This window comes from Copadichromis virginalis, linkage group LG11, assembly GCF_057382275.1.
Source record: "Copadichromis virginalis isolate Kocher_CV1m ecotype Utaka linkage group LG11, C_Virginalis_male_GT1.1, whole genome shotgun sequence".
In the NCBI taxonomy this organism is placed as follows: Eukaryota; Metazoa; Chordata; class Actinopteri; order Cichliformes; family Cichlidae; genus Copadichromis; species Copadichromis virginalis.
In genome coordinates, this window is record NC_140628.1 from 23332392 (window position 1) to 23354383 (window position 21992).

The following is a 21992-nucleotide window of genomic DNA, read 5'->3' on the forward strand; positions in this document are numbered from 1 at the left end:
TGGCAAATATGGGATATATTCATTTAGCACAGTCAAAATAGCATGAAATGATCTTCTAATGTTGTCCCGATTCATTGTTTCATTCATTTTTCTTCTTATCAACAGAAAATTTGCAGACATTGAAGCATCAAAACACCAGCTTTGGCATCCACTCTTTATTTTAAGGATGAGGACAAAGGCATGTCCTCTCTGTCATCACACAAGCCAGATTCACCTGACCAGTCTGGTAATCCATCTAAAAGTGGTGGTCCACAGGATGCCGATAAAAGCAGCCTTCGAACAGGTACAGATGGCACCTCAAAGTCTATCAGTGTCACCACCTGACTTACATGAAAGTCAAGTAAATACAAAAAGGAAGCAGACTGAATCAGGGCATCTTTGGAAACATCACTCCAAATCGCAGTCCTCCACCTGCAGAGCTACGGCGAACAAACAGAGCAAGAGGAGGCAGGAAAAGGGAAGCAGAGGTCATAAACCAGTGGAAATGAAACCTATTAGCTCCCCAAGAAGTTTTGACTTGTACCACGGGGCTGAATTGTTTTATTTTTACAACAAGAGTCAGCCGACAACTTCTTTTTTGAGTAGTGTATATATTCAATTGCGGGCGCCTTTCTGTCGCACTACAGCAAACTGAAACCGTCCCACGTCCCTCCACTGGAGGCGCTGTGGTGCTGCAGCAGCAGCAACACGAGCATCAAAATTCAAGTGTCGGCTCTGTCTATGATGTTAACAGTCAGATCGTAATGGCGACTGCTGGAACAGCAGACATGGGATCAGCAGCCCCGACAGGTATCTAGCTATCAAATCTCATTCCTTTCTCGTCTCAAAACTAGCGTAAAAAGCGATATCTACAGTGTTTTAAAGCATTGAAAGTGATGCAACGCTGGAGCTCTGGCTGTAATTGAGCCTTCGTTAGCCGTTAGCTAATTAGCATCGAGATTTTCCACCAAAGAAATGAACCAATCTGTGGTTCGCTTATTTAGCTGGCTCTTTAATAAATCCTGGTCTTCTCGTGTTAAAACACAAGAAGATTTTGTGTGCAGGCCACTCTTAAATATGAGGAACAATCTATTGATTTTATAGCGTGCTATAAAGTAATTCCCGACACCACGTTGACCAAACTGTTTTGTTATCAAACCGGCTGTCTTGTTGACGCTTTATGGTGTTTACACGCAAACGAAGCAGGTGAAGGCGAGTTGAGATTTTATAAATAAAGATCGCCGTTGCTTGGTAAATGAATGGGACGTGTGTAATACTGCTGGTGTTAACCCCCCCCCCCCAATCAAGCATCTATGGGAAGTTAACGGTAACTGCTCTCACTCACGTCTTCCTCGCCTGTTACATCCCGTTTCCTCTTCCTCTGAACGTTTTGTGATGTACATGGATAAAAAAAAATCCGCTTTCACTTACCTAAGGGCTTCATTAAACACCTCCCAACTGTTACTGTACAAATATTTTCAGTTTAGGTGGTGTATTGTCTTTTTCTGCGTTCCTTTGTCACGCTTATCTAAGTCAATAAAGCAGCCTTAATTTATTTAAGCACCTTTGTTTAGGATCACCGATATCAGACCTATGCACTGCACATGAACTGGTTCCACTTGCTTCACAGATATAGATTGATCATGTGCTTTCAGAGACTTCTTTTCCCCCAAGATAAAGCACGCAATGGGGAAGATGCATCTCTCTAATCCAGTTAGTTGTGCATCACTCATTAGCTTCCCTGTATATGTTTGAGTTGCTCTGCTCCTGGTAACCACCCAGTCTGAATCAGTGAATAAAAATAGTTGCTTTTTAAAGCACTCCTGTGGCTCCCAGATGGCTGAAATCCAGGGACAGCACAAGCACAAGATGTAGCATTCACGCTCACAGACACTTCAGTGACAGTAACTCACTGTGGTTTCCCTAATAGCTTTTATCAGCATCGTTTCCAAATCAGGTCAAGAAACAGTATATTTGTGGATTCTTCAGAAATGACCTTAAAGAGTGTGTCCATGGGTCATGGTATTGCCGTGCATGCTGTGGGCTGTGCGTAAACAAGGCTGGCAGGGACTTGTTTGGTACACAGAGAGGAACAGATGGTTTGCCTATTGTAGTGAGGCCTGCCGCTGATGAGCTAAAGTCATTGTTAGGGAACTGACTTAGTCTAATTACTATCCATAGTCTGCTGCACAATATATGCCATTAACTGGTTGTATATTGACCTTAATAAATACAGATGGTAGTAATAATAACAATCATAGCTGAAACCGGGCCATCTGGGGTTACTACACATGCAAGTACGCATGATCCAAATTTAGTAACAGTCTGTGTTATCTACCTTAAACAAAATTGTCCATTTCTAAGTTATTTTTGGTAAACAATATTCTATTTTACATGTTGAGCACATTTAATCATGTTTGTTTTGTAAACGGTCCTGATGGTTTTCCTTTTACAATAAAAGAAAAGTAGCAGTTGCTTAACTGACTTAATTATTTAGGCCATGCTTCCTTTACTTCTGTGCACACCTACTTTAAATGAGTTCAGTGTGGCGCATGTACTTGGTTAAGCCAGTTAGCCTGACCTTGTCCTGCTCCGCAGATATCAGGACTCAGTTCTGGAGGAGAGCGTTGCAGCGAGGTATTCGCATGGGTGTGCTGTGTTTGTGACTGTGAGCAGCAACTGCATGAGTAGTGATGATATAGTGTGTTGTTTTACATAATGAGAGGGAATGTGGGCAGAGCGATGCTCATTGTTTCCCAGCAGATTGCAGTGTGTCCCTGCTAACTCAGGAGAGATGCATGGCATTCAGTGAGTCTGTGTAATTATACATAGTCCTGCATTTCTTAGGTTGAAAATGTTCATTTTCTGTGCATTGCCAGGTTTAGATTTGATGGGGGCAGAAAGACAATTTTTCAGACTCACTTGTTACTACAGATGTAAAAACTTTGTAGCCTTCAGTCTTTTTTTGTGTGTATATTGACCTATGGTACTGCAGTGGAGGAGATGTTGCCATTGGTTACAGGCTAGAGGTGATTGCAGAGTGGGCGATGTAGTAAGTGTATACACCAAGTTTATATAAGGACAGGACACAGGAACTCATTCGCTGTATTTATTTTGTTGCACTTGAGTGCCTTTCTTACCAAACATCTGTATGCTGGGATTTAATGACTTATCTTTGTTTAGCAATTAAGCAAAGGTCTTGGCTTGGTGTTTGCATTATTATTTTACAGGCACACAAACAGAAGCTGTTGTGTTTGAGGTTTCATGCAGGCATGAAAACCCTCCAGTGTTCCTTCATATCTCCATGCGGCATTAGCTTGTCACATGGTGAAATAAACATTGAATTACACAGAATTGAACAGAATATCAGTCTCATAGATCTCTAGTCGGATAACAGAGTTTACTAAATGGCCTAATTTAAAGGGGACCTGTTACCTCATTTCCTGCTTCATATTTCATTCTTGGGCTACAAGAGTAGCTTTGCGTGATTCACTGTTCAAAAAAAATCCCTATTTATCTTATACCAGGCCTTTGTGCTGCCCCTCAGTCCATCACCGTTCAAAACAAAGCATTTAAAGAGTTGTTAGGTTGCCTTTAGGAAACATCTGAGCATTCGTGAGCATGCTGGAGTGGATTTCAGTTATAAAATCAAAGTTAGTCTGAGGCTTAAAGTAGGCTGGGACAGCAACAGCTAGAAATTGCACCATTTTTTGAAAGGAGGTGGTGATGTTGACACACATCCTGGGGGAACAGATGAATGTGGAGCAGCTAGCTCATGGGAGAAGTAGTTCCAGTTCACATACTGGGTGCAGCCGGTAGTAACTGTGGCCACATTTAGGTTTGGGTTCATCATCGGTCTTATAGTCATCCGTCAGTGCTGGAAATAGCCTAATTAACCAGCACAGGGATTCATAAACAGTCCCTAACAAATTCGTCATTGGTCAAAGCCTTTCCAACTCAAACTCTTCAAATTTATTTCAAGCCTTGACTTTGAGTACTGACTGCATGGGTTGGGTTTCAGAGTCTCAACAAAGGAACTATACAGAGTGCTTACTCTGTATATGTAGGATTTTCCTTGCATGTTTTCGAGCACTTATCTTCCTCTCAATTTAACTTTTTCTGTTTTCTTTTTAGGGACCAGCAGCATTCGAAAAATGGCCCCCGCCGAGGTAACTATGGCAGATACTGTAAATGTAACTACTCTCAGCTCTAAGGGGAAAAGGAGAGCAGAGCAGGCTTATAGGGCTGAACTTTTTTTCATCCAGACATTGGCAGTTTGAGGCATCGGTCACTAAAAGTTTATTATGGAAGTGAGAGAGTGGCTCTTGTAACGCAGGAGAGCCACATTGTTGTTCCTCAAAGCTCTACATAGATTAATATTTAAAAGTTTTCTTACTTTGAAATATGAATAGTTACTCATAATAATACTGTAGGTTCAGAAACAATTATGACATTTTTGTAGCTCCAATATCAATAAAAGGAGGAAGTGCAGAGGTAGTTTTTTGGTCAGGAATAGTAACATCAGGCTGATTGCTGTTTGATTAGTTTCCTGTCTTACAATTTGACCTTCCTCTGCAAGTTCAGTTACTTGTGAGCCCAGTTGATCGCTTGGTTAAGGCTGTCATCCATCTGGCCTAAAGCTTGCATACTACAACAGCTAGCTCATTGTTTTCTGCGTTTACCAGCACAAACACACATCAAACTGTGTTTGATTTTCCTTTGACAGCTTTCTGCCTCTCTCCTCAGATGCCCGGCTCTTCAGGCATGAGTATGAAGAAGACCATTGGACACCGGGGCGTTGAGACTACCACAGGAGAAACTACTTACAAAAAAGTAAGGGTCGGGGTCAGTGACAACAGTGATTTGTTGACACCCGCAGCACTGAGCCGGAGTGATCCAAGGTGTTTACAGTTCAGTGGGTTGGCCTGCATGTTTTGGTGTCTGTATGCTAAAATTAGTTTGGAAGTTCCTCTTGCTGGAAACCCAAGAATAGTGAGTGAAACAGCAGAAGTCACAGGGGTAAAATGCTGTTTGTTCCAGTGCTTACTCTCTTTTCCTCGCTGACCTCCCTAGACTACGTCATCTGCCCTAAAGGGAGCAATCCAATTGGGCATCGCTCACACAGTTGGCAGCTTAAGTCAAAAGGCGGAGAGGGATGTTCTCATGCAGGACTTTGTAGTTGTTGAAAGCATCTTCTTCCCGAGGTTTGTGATACGAGTTGTTTGAATGCATGAGGTGAACTGTTATTTTTCCATTTTGCATAGTTTAATGGTTTATCTGTTTCTTGCTCTTTCCAGCGAAGGCAGTAACCTGACCCCTGCTCATCACTACAGTGACTTTCGCTTTAAGACCTATGCTCCTATCGCCTTTCGTTACTTCAGGGAACTGTTTGGCATTCGGCCAGATGACTACCTGGTCAGTATTAACCCCAAGGCTTATTCTGCCATGTTCACCACAGCTGTGTGTGAATCTCTACATGCTGCATATATATTTAGTGGTTTAAGCAAACATGATCCCCTTTTGGAGAAATAATGAACAATAGCTGAAGGTTTTCTCCTTTTTTTTTTTCTTTTTTTTTCCCTCAAAAATGATGATGCTTTTGTCTGCATCATCACCACATTTGCTGACACAGTGGGCATGGAGCTGCGCCATCTCAGACAGAATGATAAGCTGTGGTCCAAGTGCTTTTTGGCTCCGTTTTATTTTCCTCCTGACTCTTTCTCTGCTGTCTGTTTTTACAGTCAGCACTAGAAATACTGATAATCATGTCTCTGTAGTTTAAATCGATCAATTGTGCAATCAGGAGCCAGTGACCCATATATCTTACTTCAGAAACACAAAATCTGTTTTGTTTTTTTGGATTTTATATTAATGCGGGTTCATCTGTCTCTTTCTGGAAGTATTCTCTGTGTAATGAGCCGCTGATCGAGCTGTCGAACCCCGGAGCCAGCGGTTCCCTCTTCTACGTCTCCAGTGATGATGAGTTTATCATCAAGACTGTCCAACACAAAGAGGCAGAGTTTCTCCAGAAACTGCTGCCTGGATACTTCATGGTGAGTGTGGATAGAGTGGGAGGTGGGAGTTTGTTTAGAATGAGTGACTATTACTGCAACAATTCTCAAGTAAGGGGAGGTTTTTCTTCTAATTTCAGTGTCTAATTTTTTTTTGTCTGTTCCCTCTCCCTTTCAGAATATAAATCAAAACAAGCGCACCCTGCTGCCTAAGTTTTATGGACTGTATTGCGTTCAGGCAGGCGGTAAGAATATCCGTATTGTTGTGATGAACAATCTCCTGCCCAGAATCATCCCCATGCACCTCAAGTATGACCTGAAAGGCTCCACCTATAAGAGACGGGCTTCCCCTAAGGAGAGAGAGAAGGCCGTCCCCACTCACAAAGACCTGGACTTCATCCAGGACATGCCTGATGGCCTGCTGCTGGAAGCAGAAAACTACAATGCTCTGTGCAAGACTATACAGAGGGACTGCCTGGTGAGTTACAGAGATGTGGCGGGTTTGTATAGATTGTTTATTGAAGTACTGAGCACTAAAGTGTATGGAGAATGGCTTGGCAAGCTCAAATAGTACACCACCACTTTATATTGTTGTTATCCTCTTGCATAAAAGATACAAAAAAAATGAAATTTCTCTACATACAGCATAAATGTGAAGAAATATCAAAGACTTTTTAGATTCATTTAGTTATTTTAGGCTATTTTTCCATATAATGAAAAGTCCTTACATTGTAAATGGCCTGCAGATGGCTTGACAGATTGTACAACACATGTAATGTCGACATGTAGCGCACTGGCACTTCATTAAACTTTACATTTTACAGAGACTACTATAATTTCCAATTTCTCCAAAGTCGATTAGTGGTTGTTGATAGTTGGCATTGGTTGTTGTTTGCTGTCATGCTCCAGGGTCATCAACAGATGTGTGTAGTGTCGGAAAGATGACTCAAGCTTGCATGACACTGCAAACTAATACCTTATTTACTTTGAGGGATGGTATCTTTTGAAATGATGGGGGTAGACTGGTGCCAATCTGCACAGACTACCAGAATGTTCTGTATCATTTTTCCTTTTAATCAGCAGCTTCACATGCTTTATTGATTCGATCCATTTCCATTACCTCATTGTTCCAGGGTTTTCAGCCACCAGAGGTTCTGGCTTTCCACCAAAGAAAAATCATTAGGACTGTCATTTGTATTTTTGTTTGTTTGTTTGTTTTTTGCTTTTTTGATTTGGGTGTGTTATTTAGTTAAGTTTAAAATAGATTTTCTGATCAGATGACTTTTTTGTTGTGTCATGTAAATCACAAAACCCAACTCAAGACTTTTAAGGATTCCAAAATAATTTTTAAATATTTTTTTTATGTAAGAAATTACCTCTTGTGGTCCATACTTTGGAAATAACTGTATTAGAGGGTTACCTAGGCAACTGCCGCCTTGAAAAATCTCACTTTGATCCCTGTGTAGATGGGATGTATTTCAACTTTGGGCTCAAACTTTGTTTCCAGGATCAAGATTAAATCAGAATCAGTGGTCACATTACAAATATTTTTGTTCTTAACTGTTGCTGGATTGAACACTTAGACCTGTTTTGTCATATTTTAAAACCTTGCTGCTGTAGCGTAAGGAAACAGCAGCAGGGTTTTTAAATGAGCGTAATATATATGACAGCATGTCACATTTATTATTGTACACTCGTATCATGTTTTATTGTAGTGTTGCCAAAGTCTTTGGCGCCTGTTGTGAAACAGTGTGTCTTTGCATTGATTTACAGTTGGTTGTTCCAGTCGTTGCCAGACGATTCTCATTGCACTTGTTTCTTTGTTGCAGCTCCTGCAGAGTTTCAAGATCATGGATTACAGTCTGTTGATGGGCATCCACAACATGGACCAGGCCAGCAGAGAAAAGGAGCGTAGTGGAGGCAGTTTGGTCGACAATACGGGGTCTGAAGGAGCAGTGACCCCAGATCAGCGCCGACCACAAGCCCAGAAAAGTCTGTATTGCACCGCCATGGAGTCCATCCAGGGGGAGGCTCGAGGGAAGGGAGCTTTGGATTCAGAAGATCAGTGAGTGTGACCATCAGCACACCTGTATCAGCCTGTATTTGCTTGCTGGGGAAATTGTAGCTGTGAAATAATGGTGAATGAAGCAGTTGTTCTTTCTGTGACCTTGCAGCATGGGTGGTATTCCTGCTCGCAATAGCAAAGGAGAGAGGTTGCTGATCTACATCGGCATCATCGATATTCTCCAATCTTACAGGTATGTGTGTCAGAGCAGCAAAATCCACTCTTTATATATGCATTTATGCTAATTCATAAGCAAGATTCACGCCACTTATGTAAGTTGCACTAAATAGTTTCATTATGTGATATTATTTAGGTTTATTAAGAAGTTGGAGCACTCCTGGAAGGCGCTGGTCCATGATGGGGTAAGTCGTACACTATACATCACAATATGTATTAATAGACTTTGATTGTAATTGTAGCTTGCATATTAACTGATTAGCTTGGACTACAAAGAATTATGACTGCTTTTTTTCACTTTTAAGAGTTGGTGAATTAAAACAGAAATGTTGCTTTATAAGGTCTGTCAGGTTTTAATGATCCTTTTCCTGGTACTTAGGACACAGTTTCAGTTCACAGACCTGGCTTCTATGCAGAGCGCTTCCAACAATTCATGTGCAACACAGTGTTCAAGAAAATTCCACGTACGTCTGTCTTTGTAATTTTACTGCATTGAGAGCAGAGGTGTGAAAAGTCCCGATGATTGCACTGATCATTTCCTGTTGTCCTCTTCAGTTAAACCATCACCATCCAAGAAAAGCCGCGGTGGAGGTCAGGCAGGGCTAAGGAGGGCGCCCACTCTTGGAGCACCCACACCGCTCTCCCACGCGACAGGGCAGTCATCTGTGGATTCCAGACTAGTTTACCACTCCCATTTTAAAAGCACAGAGTCCGAGGCGGACAGCGGTAAGAGCCAAGAAGATGAGGTCACATTAAGTAGATCTGTGGTTAAGTGGAGTGGTCACTGATGTGGGAACAAGTTCAGGCCCCAAACCTTTGTCAAGCATTAAAAATGAAATTGGTGGGGGAAAAATTGAGATAAAGTTCAGCAGATAGCATCAGCAAACTACACATTGTAGTGACACTCAGTGACATTTGAAACACTAAAATGATGTTTCAAATGTCACTGAAATGTTTGGCGCTTTGTGTCATCTGATGTCACGCACACACACGTGCAAAGTCAGACCTGTTACGGTAGTTGTAGTTAATGTGAGCAGTGAGTGTCCATATGTCTGTGCAGAATGTGATTTGTTAACTCTGACTGAGCCAATGTACAGTCACAGAGTCCTGCAGAAGCACACAGCTGTCGTGTGCTTACTTTCCACCTACTTTTCACCTGATTACAACTTCCCATCATAGAAGGCAAGAGAAAGGCAGTGCGCAGCATCAGCCTTGGAAAGACTAGTCAACTAGTTGCGCTCATCCCCATACTGTATCTGCAGCAGCTCCTTGCATTCCCCACAGGCTTAATTTTATTCTAAACTGCACTCAGCTTTGGATAAGCTTGTTAAACTCTCTGTAATTGCCATATTAATATCTTTTTTTTCCTCAGGTGTGCAGTCAGGAAGGCCGGATCTGGTTCCTCGGACTCCTCCGCTGGTAGACAACCCTGCAGACTGCGAGGCCAATCTGTCCACCTCATCACAAGGCAGCACAGGAGTTGTCTCCACCTCTCCTCCCCTGCGGTAAAACCTCTCATCTTCCTTCTCGTGCTCACGCTGTGTTTTTTCATCTCTTCTGGTCTGACTCTGACTTTCCTCTGCAGCTCTGTAGGCGTGGAAGTGCACAAATCGGCAAACACTGACTGTGACCAGGCTGTTTCCCACAGGTACAGAGTACAGCCAATGATAAGTCTGTTTAAAAAAAACAAAATCAATAAATATGGGGTTGTTTTTTTTTAACTCCTTATGTTAGTCATTGTGTCTCATTGATTGCTTTTTCCGCTTTGCAGTTTGGGAGTAGAAGGGGCTGCAGATAATTCAGGCAACCTGTCTGGAAATGAAGATGTAGTTTCTCTGTCGGACATCGTCCCTGAGACCAACATCTGTTTCGTAAGTGTGTTCATTCGCTAGTGTTTATGCATGGTGTCAGAAATACAAAACAATCTTAATTACATTTTTTCTTTGCAGTAAAAACACTCCCAGCAATGAGAGACTTCTGGAAACGGCGAGGTGGGTAGAAGAAAGGCAAAATGAACTGGAGTCAGTCATCCACCGCAGACCCTCCATCGCTCCTCTGCTGTTTTGTGACCTCTGCAGTTTATACAGTAGCCACCGAATAAAACAGCATGGTTTGTGACCGTGAGGAAAGCAGTGATTTGGACCATGTTGTGCGGTAGGCTCCAGACTTCCCCAGCCATCAGCACTGTCACTGTGTGTACATATTTGTCCACACCTATCCAAAACTGTCCGATACACACTCAGAAAAAGGCGTTCGGCCCTGAATTGAAGATTTCCCTTCATGTCCGTCTGCAGCGATGATATAATAAACAATATAATGAGTTGTATATTGTATTGAAAGAGAAATAACAAAAAAAGAGGTCATCTTCACTATCACCAGTTGATCATGGAAGGCAGTCAAATTATCCCTTGAAGAGCCAGTCATCCTGCCCACTATCCACAGCATGAGGAAATGTGGGTAGGAGTGGGCAGGGACGGTTCAGCAGGAACACACACACAAAAGCACATGAAGGGCATAGCCTACATAGGAGGAATGAATGTTACTGTGCGTTCGTGCACAGTCTAGGTGGGTTCACATTTCCGTGACTCCCACTCCGGCGTACCTGTTATTGCACATCCATCTCCCCTCAGCACTCTAAGCTATCCATGGCTCTCTCACCGCCATCGATAGAAATCCGTCAAATCAACACCTGCTGCTGTCGACTCTGTAGTCGTGTTTGCGTTTTTCTTTACCGATTGTACAGTATTCATTTAAAACAGCAGAGGGATGGGGTTTTAACCTGACCTATATGGTCATTTTTTTCTTATAAGTTATTTTTCTGGAAGCCTCAGTGGTGCCACATAGATCTTCCCACTGCTGAATGTACATTGTAGTGTTTTTCCGTATAAAAAAAGTGTCTTATTTAGGGATGGGTATCGATAAGATTTTCACGATTCAGATTCCATTTTTGATTCTGTTTAACGATTCGATTCTTTATCGATTCTCTTATCAATTCTTTTTTTTAAAAAGGAGAACACTAAGGTTGATTAGCTTAGAACTTTGTTTCTTCTTTTTGAATAAGATAGAAATTTAGGAGTAACATGGCTTTACAAACCCAACAGTGAGATCTTAAGAGATCCACAGCCTACGGCTCTTCAATGGGGTGTCACAGGGTCCCCGGGAAAAAAAATTGTAAATGTAAAATAAATATTCTTCTGTAGCAATAACAAAGTTTAACATAAATTATTCTGTAGCAATTACACAAGAATATCCAGTAATGTCCCTGCCTACAATTAAACACATTCACTAACCGAAAATCGGGGCATCTGCTGTGGCAAATGAGTGCAAACCTTTTACCACAAACTTAGTCACTGCTCGGTGACATTCGTCTATCCTGGCCTGAAAGGAGACGCTACCGGTAGACTGCAGCGAGAACTGCCAGCATCTGAGCCAGACTCTGTCTGTCTCTCTCATCATGGTCACCTAAATGCACAGTAATGGCAGGTTTTGTAATAAGGCAGATCGCACTAACATAATATGCACTGTTAGTTGATTATTTACCTGCCGCATTAACGGGAGAGGACGTGCAAACGTTACCGCTGCTGCTGGGTTGAGATTCACGAGTCCGGAGCGGAATTAAAAACACGACATTCATTTAAGGTCATCGCGTGTTTTGTGAGCAAATGCTTTTGCATATTCGTAGTGTTTCCTCCCTTAAATGAAATATCTACTTTTCAAGTATTGCAAGTTGCCCTGTTGTCATCCGTTCTCGTAAAGTATAACCAAACTTTTGAGCGTTTGAGCCGCCATGTTTCCTGCCAGGTAAATGACGCTCTGCAACGTGGTGACGTCATTCGGGGCGACTGGAATTGATAAGGGAATCGTTTGCAAAAATGGCAAACAATTCCAAGGAATTGAAACAGTGGGAACCAGTTCTCAACAAGAACCGGTTTTCGATACCCATCCCTAGTCTTGTTACCATGGCAGATCACATTTATACTAACCTGAACATCTCCCCTCTCTGTTTATGGCCGTATGTGCTGAAGTATAAGTGTAACAGCATTGCTAACCAGTAGATGCTGTTGAATTTTTAATTTAAAGTTGCCGTGCATCATGTCTGTGCCTTTCCGTGTTTGTCCCCTTCCCTTACATGCGATGAAAACTGACACTTTTTACAGGTGAGTGCACTGGTTACACAGAAACCTGCCTTATCACTACAGCTGAAGTCCTCAAACTGCCATTTATACGTCTCGACCAACCAGTGAGTCAGTTTTCAGACTTTCAGTTTTAAAATCTATTACAATCTCCCTTTTTTTGATTACGTCAGGTATTCGGTCACTGCGGTTTTTCATCTCAGCCAATCACATCGCTCCCTGTCACAGCATACATTGAAGGATATACCGGCCTCCTCATTTCTGCTGGTTACAGAAATGACACTCGCTCATATCCACTCAGACCAATATTATTAACGATAAGTAATTTTTGTATCGTGTTTTTATGAAGTCTTGCTCAGCTTCAATGTGGCTGTGTTTATTCTACCTAAGTGATTTTTTTTTCTAACCCCAAGAGATATTTCTGATAGAGAAATCACTACAAAGTGACTGAAGGAAAACTTGAGACATCTCATTTAAAGAATCGTTATTTATGTTTGTTGAGCACATGTGGTCTATGCAGCAGAGAGGCTTGGGAAGAAATATGAGCTGTGACTAGAGAAAGAAGGAAAATTACTCATGTTCATCAATGCACAGCTGACGATTTAAGTCTTTTTGTATTATAAGCAAGTCACCAAAGAGAAGAGCAGAGTAGACTGAAGATTTAGTGCAGTTAACGTGAGGCTGAGGGCGAGGGCTTTAGATTACTGCATGGACTGATGGTTTCTGTATGGTAATAACACTGGGCTGACCTGTGTTTAAGGATTTATTATTAAACTGGATGTATTTTGTTTTTCCTGACGTTGAAAGTTTTATCTGACGTAAAATCCAGAGCCTGATAACATTTCTTTGTCAATTATTTCTTCATTTCAAGATTTATCTCCACATTCCTGTGAAATTCATTCATTTGTGGTAGCGTTTAGAACCTTTTAGTTGTACTTGAAATGAAATAGTTCTGGTAGTTTGCTGAAATGTAAACTAATCACAGTTATAATACAAAAATGAAATGCCACAGCCAACAGAGTAAACACTCTGACAGTGTCTTCAGATCAGAACGAGTCCGGGTTTGATTTTGCGAGAGCTGCATTTTGATGTTTTTATGTGATGAATTGGTTGCACTGGTTAATTGCTGGCTGCACACCAGTTTTGCTGGAGTAATGTACTACACCGTGACAAAAGGAAAAACCTCCTTTGGTGCTTCTAAGGCAGTACACTCAGTAGTAGACACTACAATGAATTTGAAGTAATGCAATATGAACCACAATCTGCCACTTTTCAGCTCTAAGAAGCATATTTATTGATACGACTGATTGCTGTAGGTTGAAGTGATGTGTTATGTACCTTTTTAGATGATTGTAAGTAAAGTGTATACTGACAGAAGGATGTCTGAAACTTTATAGCATGTGTTGCCTATAAAGGGAGACTGTTTGACAATTTCACTTTTTATATTACATGTTTGGATTGTGATACGATAGATATATTCTCTCCATGATGATTTTCTCCATGCTTTTTTCTACATGAATGTGTTATACGGCTCTTGAGCCACCGTTGCTGGTTGTCCTATATGCTTCGATTACTATATTTTTACTGTGTACAAAATGTGTATATGTACATATGAGTCACGGAAATGCCTTCTCATGCGATATGTGCTGCCTGTCCCTCCGGCCATGTTTCAGTTATGTGGTGGTGGTGGTGATGTTTTCATGTCTGATTTTAAATGAATAAACACATTTTATAAGTCTTCATTTTGGTTGGTTGTTGTTGTTTTTAAATCTGAGCATCGCAGTGAATGCTGCAGTTACTAAAATTGATTTCTTGTTTTGCACCCTATTATATCACTTCCTGCATGAAAATATGCACTTTGGTTTCATACTGAGCTGGAAAGGATTAACTTTACTTTTTCCACTTTTTGCCATGTTACAGTTTATCCCAAAATGGTTTGTGAAGGAAAGATTTAATCTGTTTTTGGGAATTCATATGACTGAAAGTCTTACTGGTGTCACACTGCCCACTGGTGGGGTGTGAGATGCTCCTTGAGTGGATCCTGATGGTAGGTGAATCTCATTAAAATTAGCTTGCCATCCATCCTCAGGTGAAATAATCTGCTGTCAGAGCTCCAGGTGATGCTTACAGAGTAACGAGTGTTTGGAGGTAATGACAGCAACAGGAACTGGCTTTATCTTTCCAGTTTAAGCCAGTCGACATCATCCAGGTGCAATGTTAAAGACCAAAAGTTCATTTATTGTTTTGTTCCAAATTGGGCCAAGAGTACATTGTTCCTGGTAATATCAGTGAGGGATCTAAACAGATGTTCCAGATGCTAGGAACTGGGACAAACTGTTCTTGAAACACTGAAATGAACAAACTTTGTTTGCACTGTCTGATCAGTTACCGCAGACAGGAACTCCGAGAATTGCAGCTGTTTTTAGATGTAAGGACTTTCACATGACCTGTGTTGGTCTTTTCAAATTCAAATTCAAATTTTTTAGGAAGACCAAAACTTTCCCTTAGAGATCTGCACAAGTGGAAGATGAAATAAGTCACAAGTGTGTGTGTGTGTAGCATGTTGCAGACATTAAGAGTACAGTTATTTTCACTTAAAGGTTGAACCGTTTAGTATCAGTGAAGATAGTGAGTTCTTTTGATAACATTTCATGGTCATTCAGTCACTGTCAGGTGAATAATGTCAAGGTTTCGAGCTTCTAAGTTTTTTACAGAGAAATGCATATCTCATACCTTCCATCCCAGTTGTGAAATCCTCTGCCTCTGGATGATTTGGCCCCCACTTTAGGATGTTTAACCCACTTTTATTTGCAAGGCCAACATCGGTTGACCTGCTTTCTTTCCACTGGACTGTGGATGGTTTCTTTTTCTTTTTTTAAACTGAAAATATGAACTAATGGGGGCTTTGATGTGTGAGTGTGTGTGTGATTTTTTTCCTATTACATATTAAGTGTGATTAAGAAAACCACAGCAAGCTGTTGCAGCATGTACATTGAAATATGATGTAAAGCCATTATTGCTTCTTACATCTTTTCTAAATTGTATGCAATGTAAAGATTTTAATTATTTCGGTATAATTTAACCTGTTTTCCTTTAGTTTATAACAGCTTATAACAGTCAGGCATTCCAGCTCACTGTACCAGCAATTGAAATTGAAATTCTGAGATAATAGCTTAAAATTTCTTTCTGACTGGCAATTTTATGTATTTATTTTTCAGAATCGAAAACAAGCTCCTATATATACCTATACGCTATGGAATCCGTAGATTGTACACAGCAAGAAATATAAAATTTAAAGATTTGGCTTTATCGGAGAAATTTCGATTTAACTTCATTACCCACAAAGCATCACGATGACGTAGTAAACGGCAGACGCCAAGATGGTGCTTGAAAGCACTATGGTCTGGTAAGGAATTTGAATTATGTTGAAAATGAACACTTTTGAGTGCTAGCTTTGTTTAAATGAACCCGTGACATGAAAAGCTGAGTGTGTTTCGTTTTGGCGCTGTTTAAATAAATTATTTTGGACGTGTTTGTCTCGCTTTGTTTAGGAAATAATGAACTCCGTCTATTCCCTGAGTCACTCCACAACCTAACGTTAGCCAGCAGCTCAAAGCAATCATCGTTAGCTGAACAGCAGCTCTTTAATCGGGACCTGGTCATGCTACTGCTTGTATATTTGTAGTTTAATTCATATCGTTTCTACCCAACTTGAATTTAATCTAGCTGTAATTTTTAGGTTGCTTCTGGCGGTAGATTAAAAGCAGTTTGATACGTTAGCATTAGCCCGCTAACAAATCAAAAGGCTACTGTCAATATGAAAACATACATTTCACCAACGCAGTAAACAAAGATGAATGCTATCGCTTGCCTTAAATTAGACCTATATCTATCTTTTAACGTAACATAACTCATCCTTTGAGACAATAAAAGGCTTTCAAACATTGTTATTAAAACATTGTATTTATTTCTATATGAAGTCGGTAAAATCCTATTTTTACAAAGCCCAAATTGTAAACATTTATACAGTAGCTGCTATGTTCAAGAAGCTGCCTAAAAATTTTGTTTTTATTTTTTAAGGCATTTTTTTTAAATAATTTGAGTGGTTTTAGATTCGTTTATTTGCATAATCAACCTTTAAATGCCAATTTTGAGTAGGAAAAATCCTGATGATATTTGTTTTTGGCCTCTTTTCACAAGCAATATTTATATTATTTGACTTATAGCATTCATTTACATTGAACAAGTGCTTATATTTTAAATAATCTACTATAAATTTCCTTAGTGTGGACAACAGTGAGTACATGCGAAATGGAGACTTTCTACCCACTCGGCTGCAGGCTCAGCAGGATGCTGTTAACATCGTATGTCACTCAAAGACTCGAAGCAACCCTGAAAACAACGTGGGCCTCATCTCCATGGCAAAGTAAGCAGCAATCCACTTCAGTATACTGAGGTTTAAGATGGGATTAAACCTATGATAACACAAGTGTTGTGATTCGCTCTGCAGCAACTGTGAGGTGCTTACCACGCTGACTCCGGATACGGGGAGGATACTGTCGAAGCTGCATGCTGTGCAGCCATGTGGAAACATTAGCTTCTGCACCGGTATCAGGGTGGCGCATGTGAGATTGATTTTTATCATACAACAACTGCTATCTTGGTCTTATTGCTGGACACACAATAGACAAGTAGAAATGCTTGAATGCAGTGAAGTTTTAAGACATGTGGATGGATCATTAGTCCAGAGTTTGATTAAAAACTCTGGACTAATGGTGTTGTTGTTGCTCTCCGCAGCTTTAGTGAGGTCCTTTTAAATTAATGGATACAGTAGCAAATTTTGTTGTCTAAGCGAGGAGCTGCTGGGTTTGCAGAATTGCAGAATATTTTGAAGTAACGGTTCTTAAGCCCAGTTAGTGTAGTAAATATTAGACGAAACAGAGCCTAGTGTTTCAAAAAAAGGAGGAGGATGTGGCCATTGCAGAAGAAGTTGTGGGTTCGACAGTGCAGGAAAGGCTAAGTTGTACTCTGTTATTTAATTTGTACGAGCAAGAAAGCAATCAGGAAGAACGGACGTAAGGAGTGAGCTCGACTGCAGTACAAGAGCTTGACTGGAAAGGCTAAAAGTAACAAGAAGATTGTGAGAGAAGCAAAACAAACAAACTGGGGATTTGTGTTAATCTATGTCGTAGCTACGTCATAATGACAAACTACTTTTGGTCACAGTCTTTGAACTTATTAGTGAGAGAATAACGATAATCGTCTCAATATAAGGAATAATGATCATAGCATCAGTATAAGTATCAGCAAAAACGTGGGCCACTTATTTAGGTTATGCCACAAACCTCACCTGACTCAGTGCCGAAGTCTGAATCCAGCATAAGTGTTACAGACTTGTGAAAAAGGGCAGCTTTCCACAGGTTTCCTTGAAATTCCATTTGATACTTTCAGTGTAGTTTGCAACTTGAAATTGTTCCTTAACTTTGGATATTTCAAAAGGTTTTTTTATGTGTTTGGTTGTTTTTACATAACATACATTTGGCTGTATCGCTAAAAGTTCATGCAGTTGTTATCAGTGGTACTGATTGTATTGATGTTGGTAAATGCTATTCTGCCATTTCTGTTTTTATGTTCACACACAGAAAATCACACAGATGCATTTTATTTTGTATGTGTTCGTTTCTCTTTTTTAATGTTCTGTCTTTCTGTCTGTAGTTGGCGCTGAAGCACAGACAGGGCAAAAACCACAAGATGCGTATAATTGCGTTTGTTGGCAGCCCAGTGTGTGACAACGAAAAAGAAGTAAGCCAAACTCTTGTTATTAGTTATTATTATTATCTTATTAGGGTTCATGTATTGCTCAAAAAGTGTTGCTTTCCCCCACCTTGGTTAAGATAACCAGTGAGAAGACTTGCAGCTGTTTCAGACTAGCATCTGGAAAGCAATCAGTTTATTACAGTTAACTGAGTTTACTCTGAAATCACTAGTTGGACGGCAGTGTCGTATCTTAAGGTTACAAAAGACGTGACAAACTTGACATTACTATCTCACAGCATGCAGGCCACAATCTCAACGTTACAGCATCGGTTGAATTGTTTACAAAGGAAATGTACCTCACAGAGCGATTCTGTTGCTTTAAAGAACATAAAGTCTTCAAATCTTGGCCTGGGAGCTGAAGCTGCTTCAACAGCTTCTTTAGTATTGCTGTTTCCTTAAACAGACACCAGTTTGTTAGCTAAGTGGTCTCTGATGTCAATGTTGAACTTATAAATGTATGACGCGCCTGATAAATTAGTGTTTGTTTTAACTCAAGTGTTTCTCTCTTTTTGTAGTTGATCAAAATGGCAAAGCGTTTGAAGAAAGAAAAGGTCAATGTTGATGTCATTAACTTTGGAGAGGAGGTATTTTTATTTTTTTTAACCTTCTGAGCTTATAACCCACTCAAACATTTTTTTACATGCACCCCTTAACTTCTGCTCTGCCCGCAGGCGATGAACACAGAGAAGCTGACAGCCTTCATCAACACGCTGAATGGCAAAGAGGGAGCAGGTTCCCACCTGGTCACAGTACCCCCGGGTCCCAGTCTTGCCGATGCCCTGCTGTCCTCACCCATTCTGGCAGGAGAGGGTGGTGCCATGTTGGGTCTGGGTGCCAGTGACTTTGAGTTTGGAGTAGATCCCAGTGCAGACCCTGAGCTGGCTTTGGTGAGTGAACACAGGACACAATTTTTGTTTTTGTTTGTATAGTTTGTGCAGTTTAATATAGCCGCAACTTTTTGTGACTACATTAAAAGTTCTTCAAATGATCTATTTTAGGCTACGTCCACACGTACACGGGTATTTTTGAAAACGGAGATTTTCCGTTTTCGTTTTAAAAAATAATCCCGTCCACACGTAAAGGCAGAAATGAAGGAAAACGCTGCTATGAACATGCCAAAGCAACAGGTGGCGATATATTCCTAACCATGCAGAAATGTTGGCCAATCAGAAGTCTAGAAGCCTCGGTGGGAAATAGTAAACAAAGCTGGGGCATAGAAGCAGAACCGAGTCGTATGTGTGGAGGGACAGTAACTGTGTGTAAGCATTTAAACACTGCAGAGAGTACAATTAACAGTAACAGTATTGTAGAAATTCATTTCACCGAAACAATAACGTGGCGCACAGTGTGACGTCAAAAAATGCGCACACCTTTGACGCTGCGTTTTCTCAGTTTTTCTCGTCCACACGTAAATGCAAAAACGGAGTTTTCAAAAATATCCACCCTGGCCGGAGTTTCTAAAAATCTCCGTTTTCAGTGACCAAAAATGCCGTTTACGTGTGGACGAAAGGTGCAAACGCATAGAAAAATCTGCGTTTTCAAAAATACCCGGGTACGTGTGGACATAGCCTTAGTCTTTCTTCATTATATTTTCTGCCTTTTCTTTGCTTTTTTCTGCACAGTTGTAAGACTCAACGTGTTTCATTAGGAAGTAATTTTTGTTTTGTCTCCTGCTCTTCTCACTAGGCTCTGCGTGTGTCCATGGAGGAGCAGAGACAGCGACAGGAGGATGAAGCTCGCAGAGCCGCTGTTGCATCAGCTGCTGAAGCTGGCATTTCCTCCCCAGCTGCAGATGGTGAGAAAACATTGTATTCATAGATGCCCATTGCTGCCTGTTTTCCCTCAGTGACAAGTGATCTGAGTGTATACATGCAACATATTCTTTTTTTGCCTGCTTCAGAGTCTGAGGATGCCTTGCTGAAGATGTCTGTTCCACATACAGACTCAGCCACACCTGCCCTACCAGACTTTAGCCGCATGACAGAGGATGAGCAGATCGCCTATGCTCTGCAGATGTCCATGCAGGGAGCAGGAGCAGGTTTACCTACATTTGTTTTCTTCTTCTTTTACTACAGCCAGTCAGCAAATTATTATAGAGGGTTCATAACTTATAAGTGCTCTGTATATGTTACGTGCATAATTTGTATTAACTTGTATCTAGAGTTCACCTGTAAATTTGGGGTGAAAAAATGGCTACAGCGCTGGATTACTGTACGAAAATACCAAAATACCAGATTTGGCTTGTAGGTCATCAAGTCCCCAAAGAGTTTTAGTTAGATATTTATGAAGGTAGTGTTAATGTACAACTTGGGTATAACTTGAGCTAACTGGGGGGGGGGGGAATTCAAATTTTAGACCTTTTTTAAAAATTGTTTTTTCCTATTAAAAATTTCAGGTTAAAACAACTACAATTACTTCCCGTCCCCTTTTTGTTATGCACAGACATCACTGCTTTCATTTGTTCTGCAGAGTTTGGTGCTGAGGACATGGATACAGGTGCTGACATCGACTCCAGTGAAGCTAAGGTGAATATAAGCAACTGTGGTTTGAAATCAAAGTTTTCATCACACTAAAAACAAAACCCTTTATATATTTATTTATTTATTTAAAAACCTCTACTCAGGATGAAGAGGATTATGATGTTATGCAGGATCCGGAGTTCCTCCAGAGTGTTTTAGAAAACCTTCCTGGGGTCGACCCCAACAACGAGGCCATTCGTAATGCCATGGGCTCTCTAGCTTCCCAAACGGGCTCTAAACCCGACGCCAAGAAGGACGAGGAGAAAAAGAAATGAGCATAATGCACAGTGTTATAAATAAAGGATGAGAATTGCCCTGTGTGTGTCATTCACCATAGCGTCATTATTCTCCTCAGAACAGGAAACAGTTTGTTTACCTTTTGTTTATATAGCTGTGTAAACTCTAAACATTTGCCTTTTTTATGTACTTATCTGATGTTAACCCTTCTGTGTTCAGGACTTGTGTTATCTTGATTTTTTTGTTTTTAATGTAACTAAGTTACATGGTTACATGGACAGATTTCCTCAATAAATTTCCAGAATTCAAAAGTTTATTTACAGTTTTTAATTTCCTTGCACAAACTAGAAAAAAATGTTGGCCTGATACTTGCATACACTTCCATTTAAGAATATAATTGAAATATTTATTTATTTATTGTACAACTTATTAGTACAGGTTGGATTCCCTTTTGCAGGAAACATTCCTCAGAGATTTTGGTCCATATCAAAATGATCACACAATTGCTGCAGACTTGTAAGCTTCACATCCATGATATCAATTTCGCATCGGTGCATTGCCCTGCTGGAAGCAGTCGTCAGAATGGAAATGTTGGGGTCATAAAGAAAATATCCAGCTCATCAGACCAGGCAACGTTTTTGAATCTGTGCTTCAATTTTAGTGAACCTGTATGAATTGAAGCCTCAGTTTTTTGCTCTTAGCGGACAGGAGTGGCGCCCAGTGTTGCTGATGTTGCCCATCTGCTTTAAGCTTTGGCATGTTCTGTCTTTAGAGGTACTCTTCTACATATCTTAGTTCTAAGGATTGATCATTTCTGGTGTTGTTGCTTTCCTACAATCCCAAAGAAGTCTGGGCACTCTGACATCAACAAGACATTTTCACTCAGAACAGCGGCCCACTGTGAACCCTATGATTGTGCGGTAAATCTTAGTAGGTCAGCAGTTTCTGAAATAACATTACATTTCTTCCCCAACCTAATGGTGGGGTCGAACTCCAGCGGGTCGTCTTGAACCTGTCTACGTGCCTACATGCATTTAGCCGCTGCCATATGATT

At 40.6% G+C, this 21992-nt stretch overlaps 2 protein-coding genes across 2 annotated transcripts; both read left to right on the forward strand.

Annotated features, from left to right (window-relative positions):
• The first annotated feature begins 672 nt into the window (after positions 1-672).
• pip5k1ab (phosphatidylinositol-4-phosphate 5-kinase, type I, alpha, b) lies at positions 673-14107 on the forward strand. Its single transcript, XM_085473845.1, has 16 exons — positions 673-789; positions 4114-4148; positions 4726-4812; positions 5053-5183; positions 5277-5394; positions 5880-6032; positions 6169-6468; positions 7820-8055; positions 8165-8248; positions 8369-8417; positions 8612-8696; positions 8788-8958; positions 9605-9737; positions 9818-9880; positions 10004-10103; positions 10182-14107. Exons 1-16 carry the CDS (start codon positions 744-746, stop codon positions 10182-10184), a joined length of 1794 nt encoding a protein of 597 aa, XP_085329971.1. The 5' UTR covers positions 673-743; the 3' UTR covers positions 10185-14107.
• Positions 14108-15687: 1580 nt separating this feature from the next.
• On the forward strand, positions 15688-21254 carry LOC146698635 (26S proteasome non-ATPase regulatory subunit 4-like). Its single transcript, XM_085473847.1, has 10 exons — positions 15688-15771; positions 16651-16791; positions 16876-16990; positions 18081-18167; positions 18698-18766; positions 18854-19069; positions 19869-19977; positions 20083-20220; positions 20652-20707; positions 20806-21254. The coding sequence occupies exons 1-10, from the start codon at positions 15746-15748 to the stop codon at positions 20974-20976; spliced, it is 1128 nt and encodes a 375-aa protein (XP_085329973.1). The 5' UTR covers positions 15688-15745; the 3' UTR covers positions 20977-21254.
• The last annotated feature ends 738 nt before the right edge of the window (positions 21255-21992 follow it).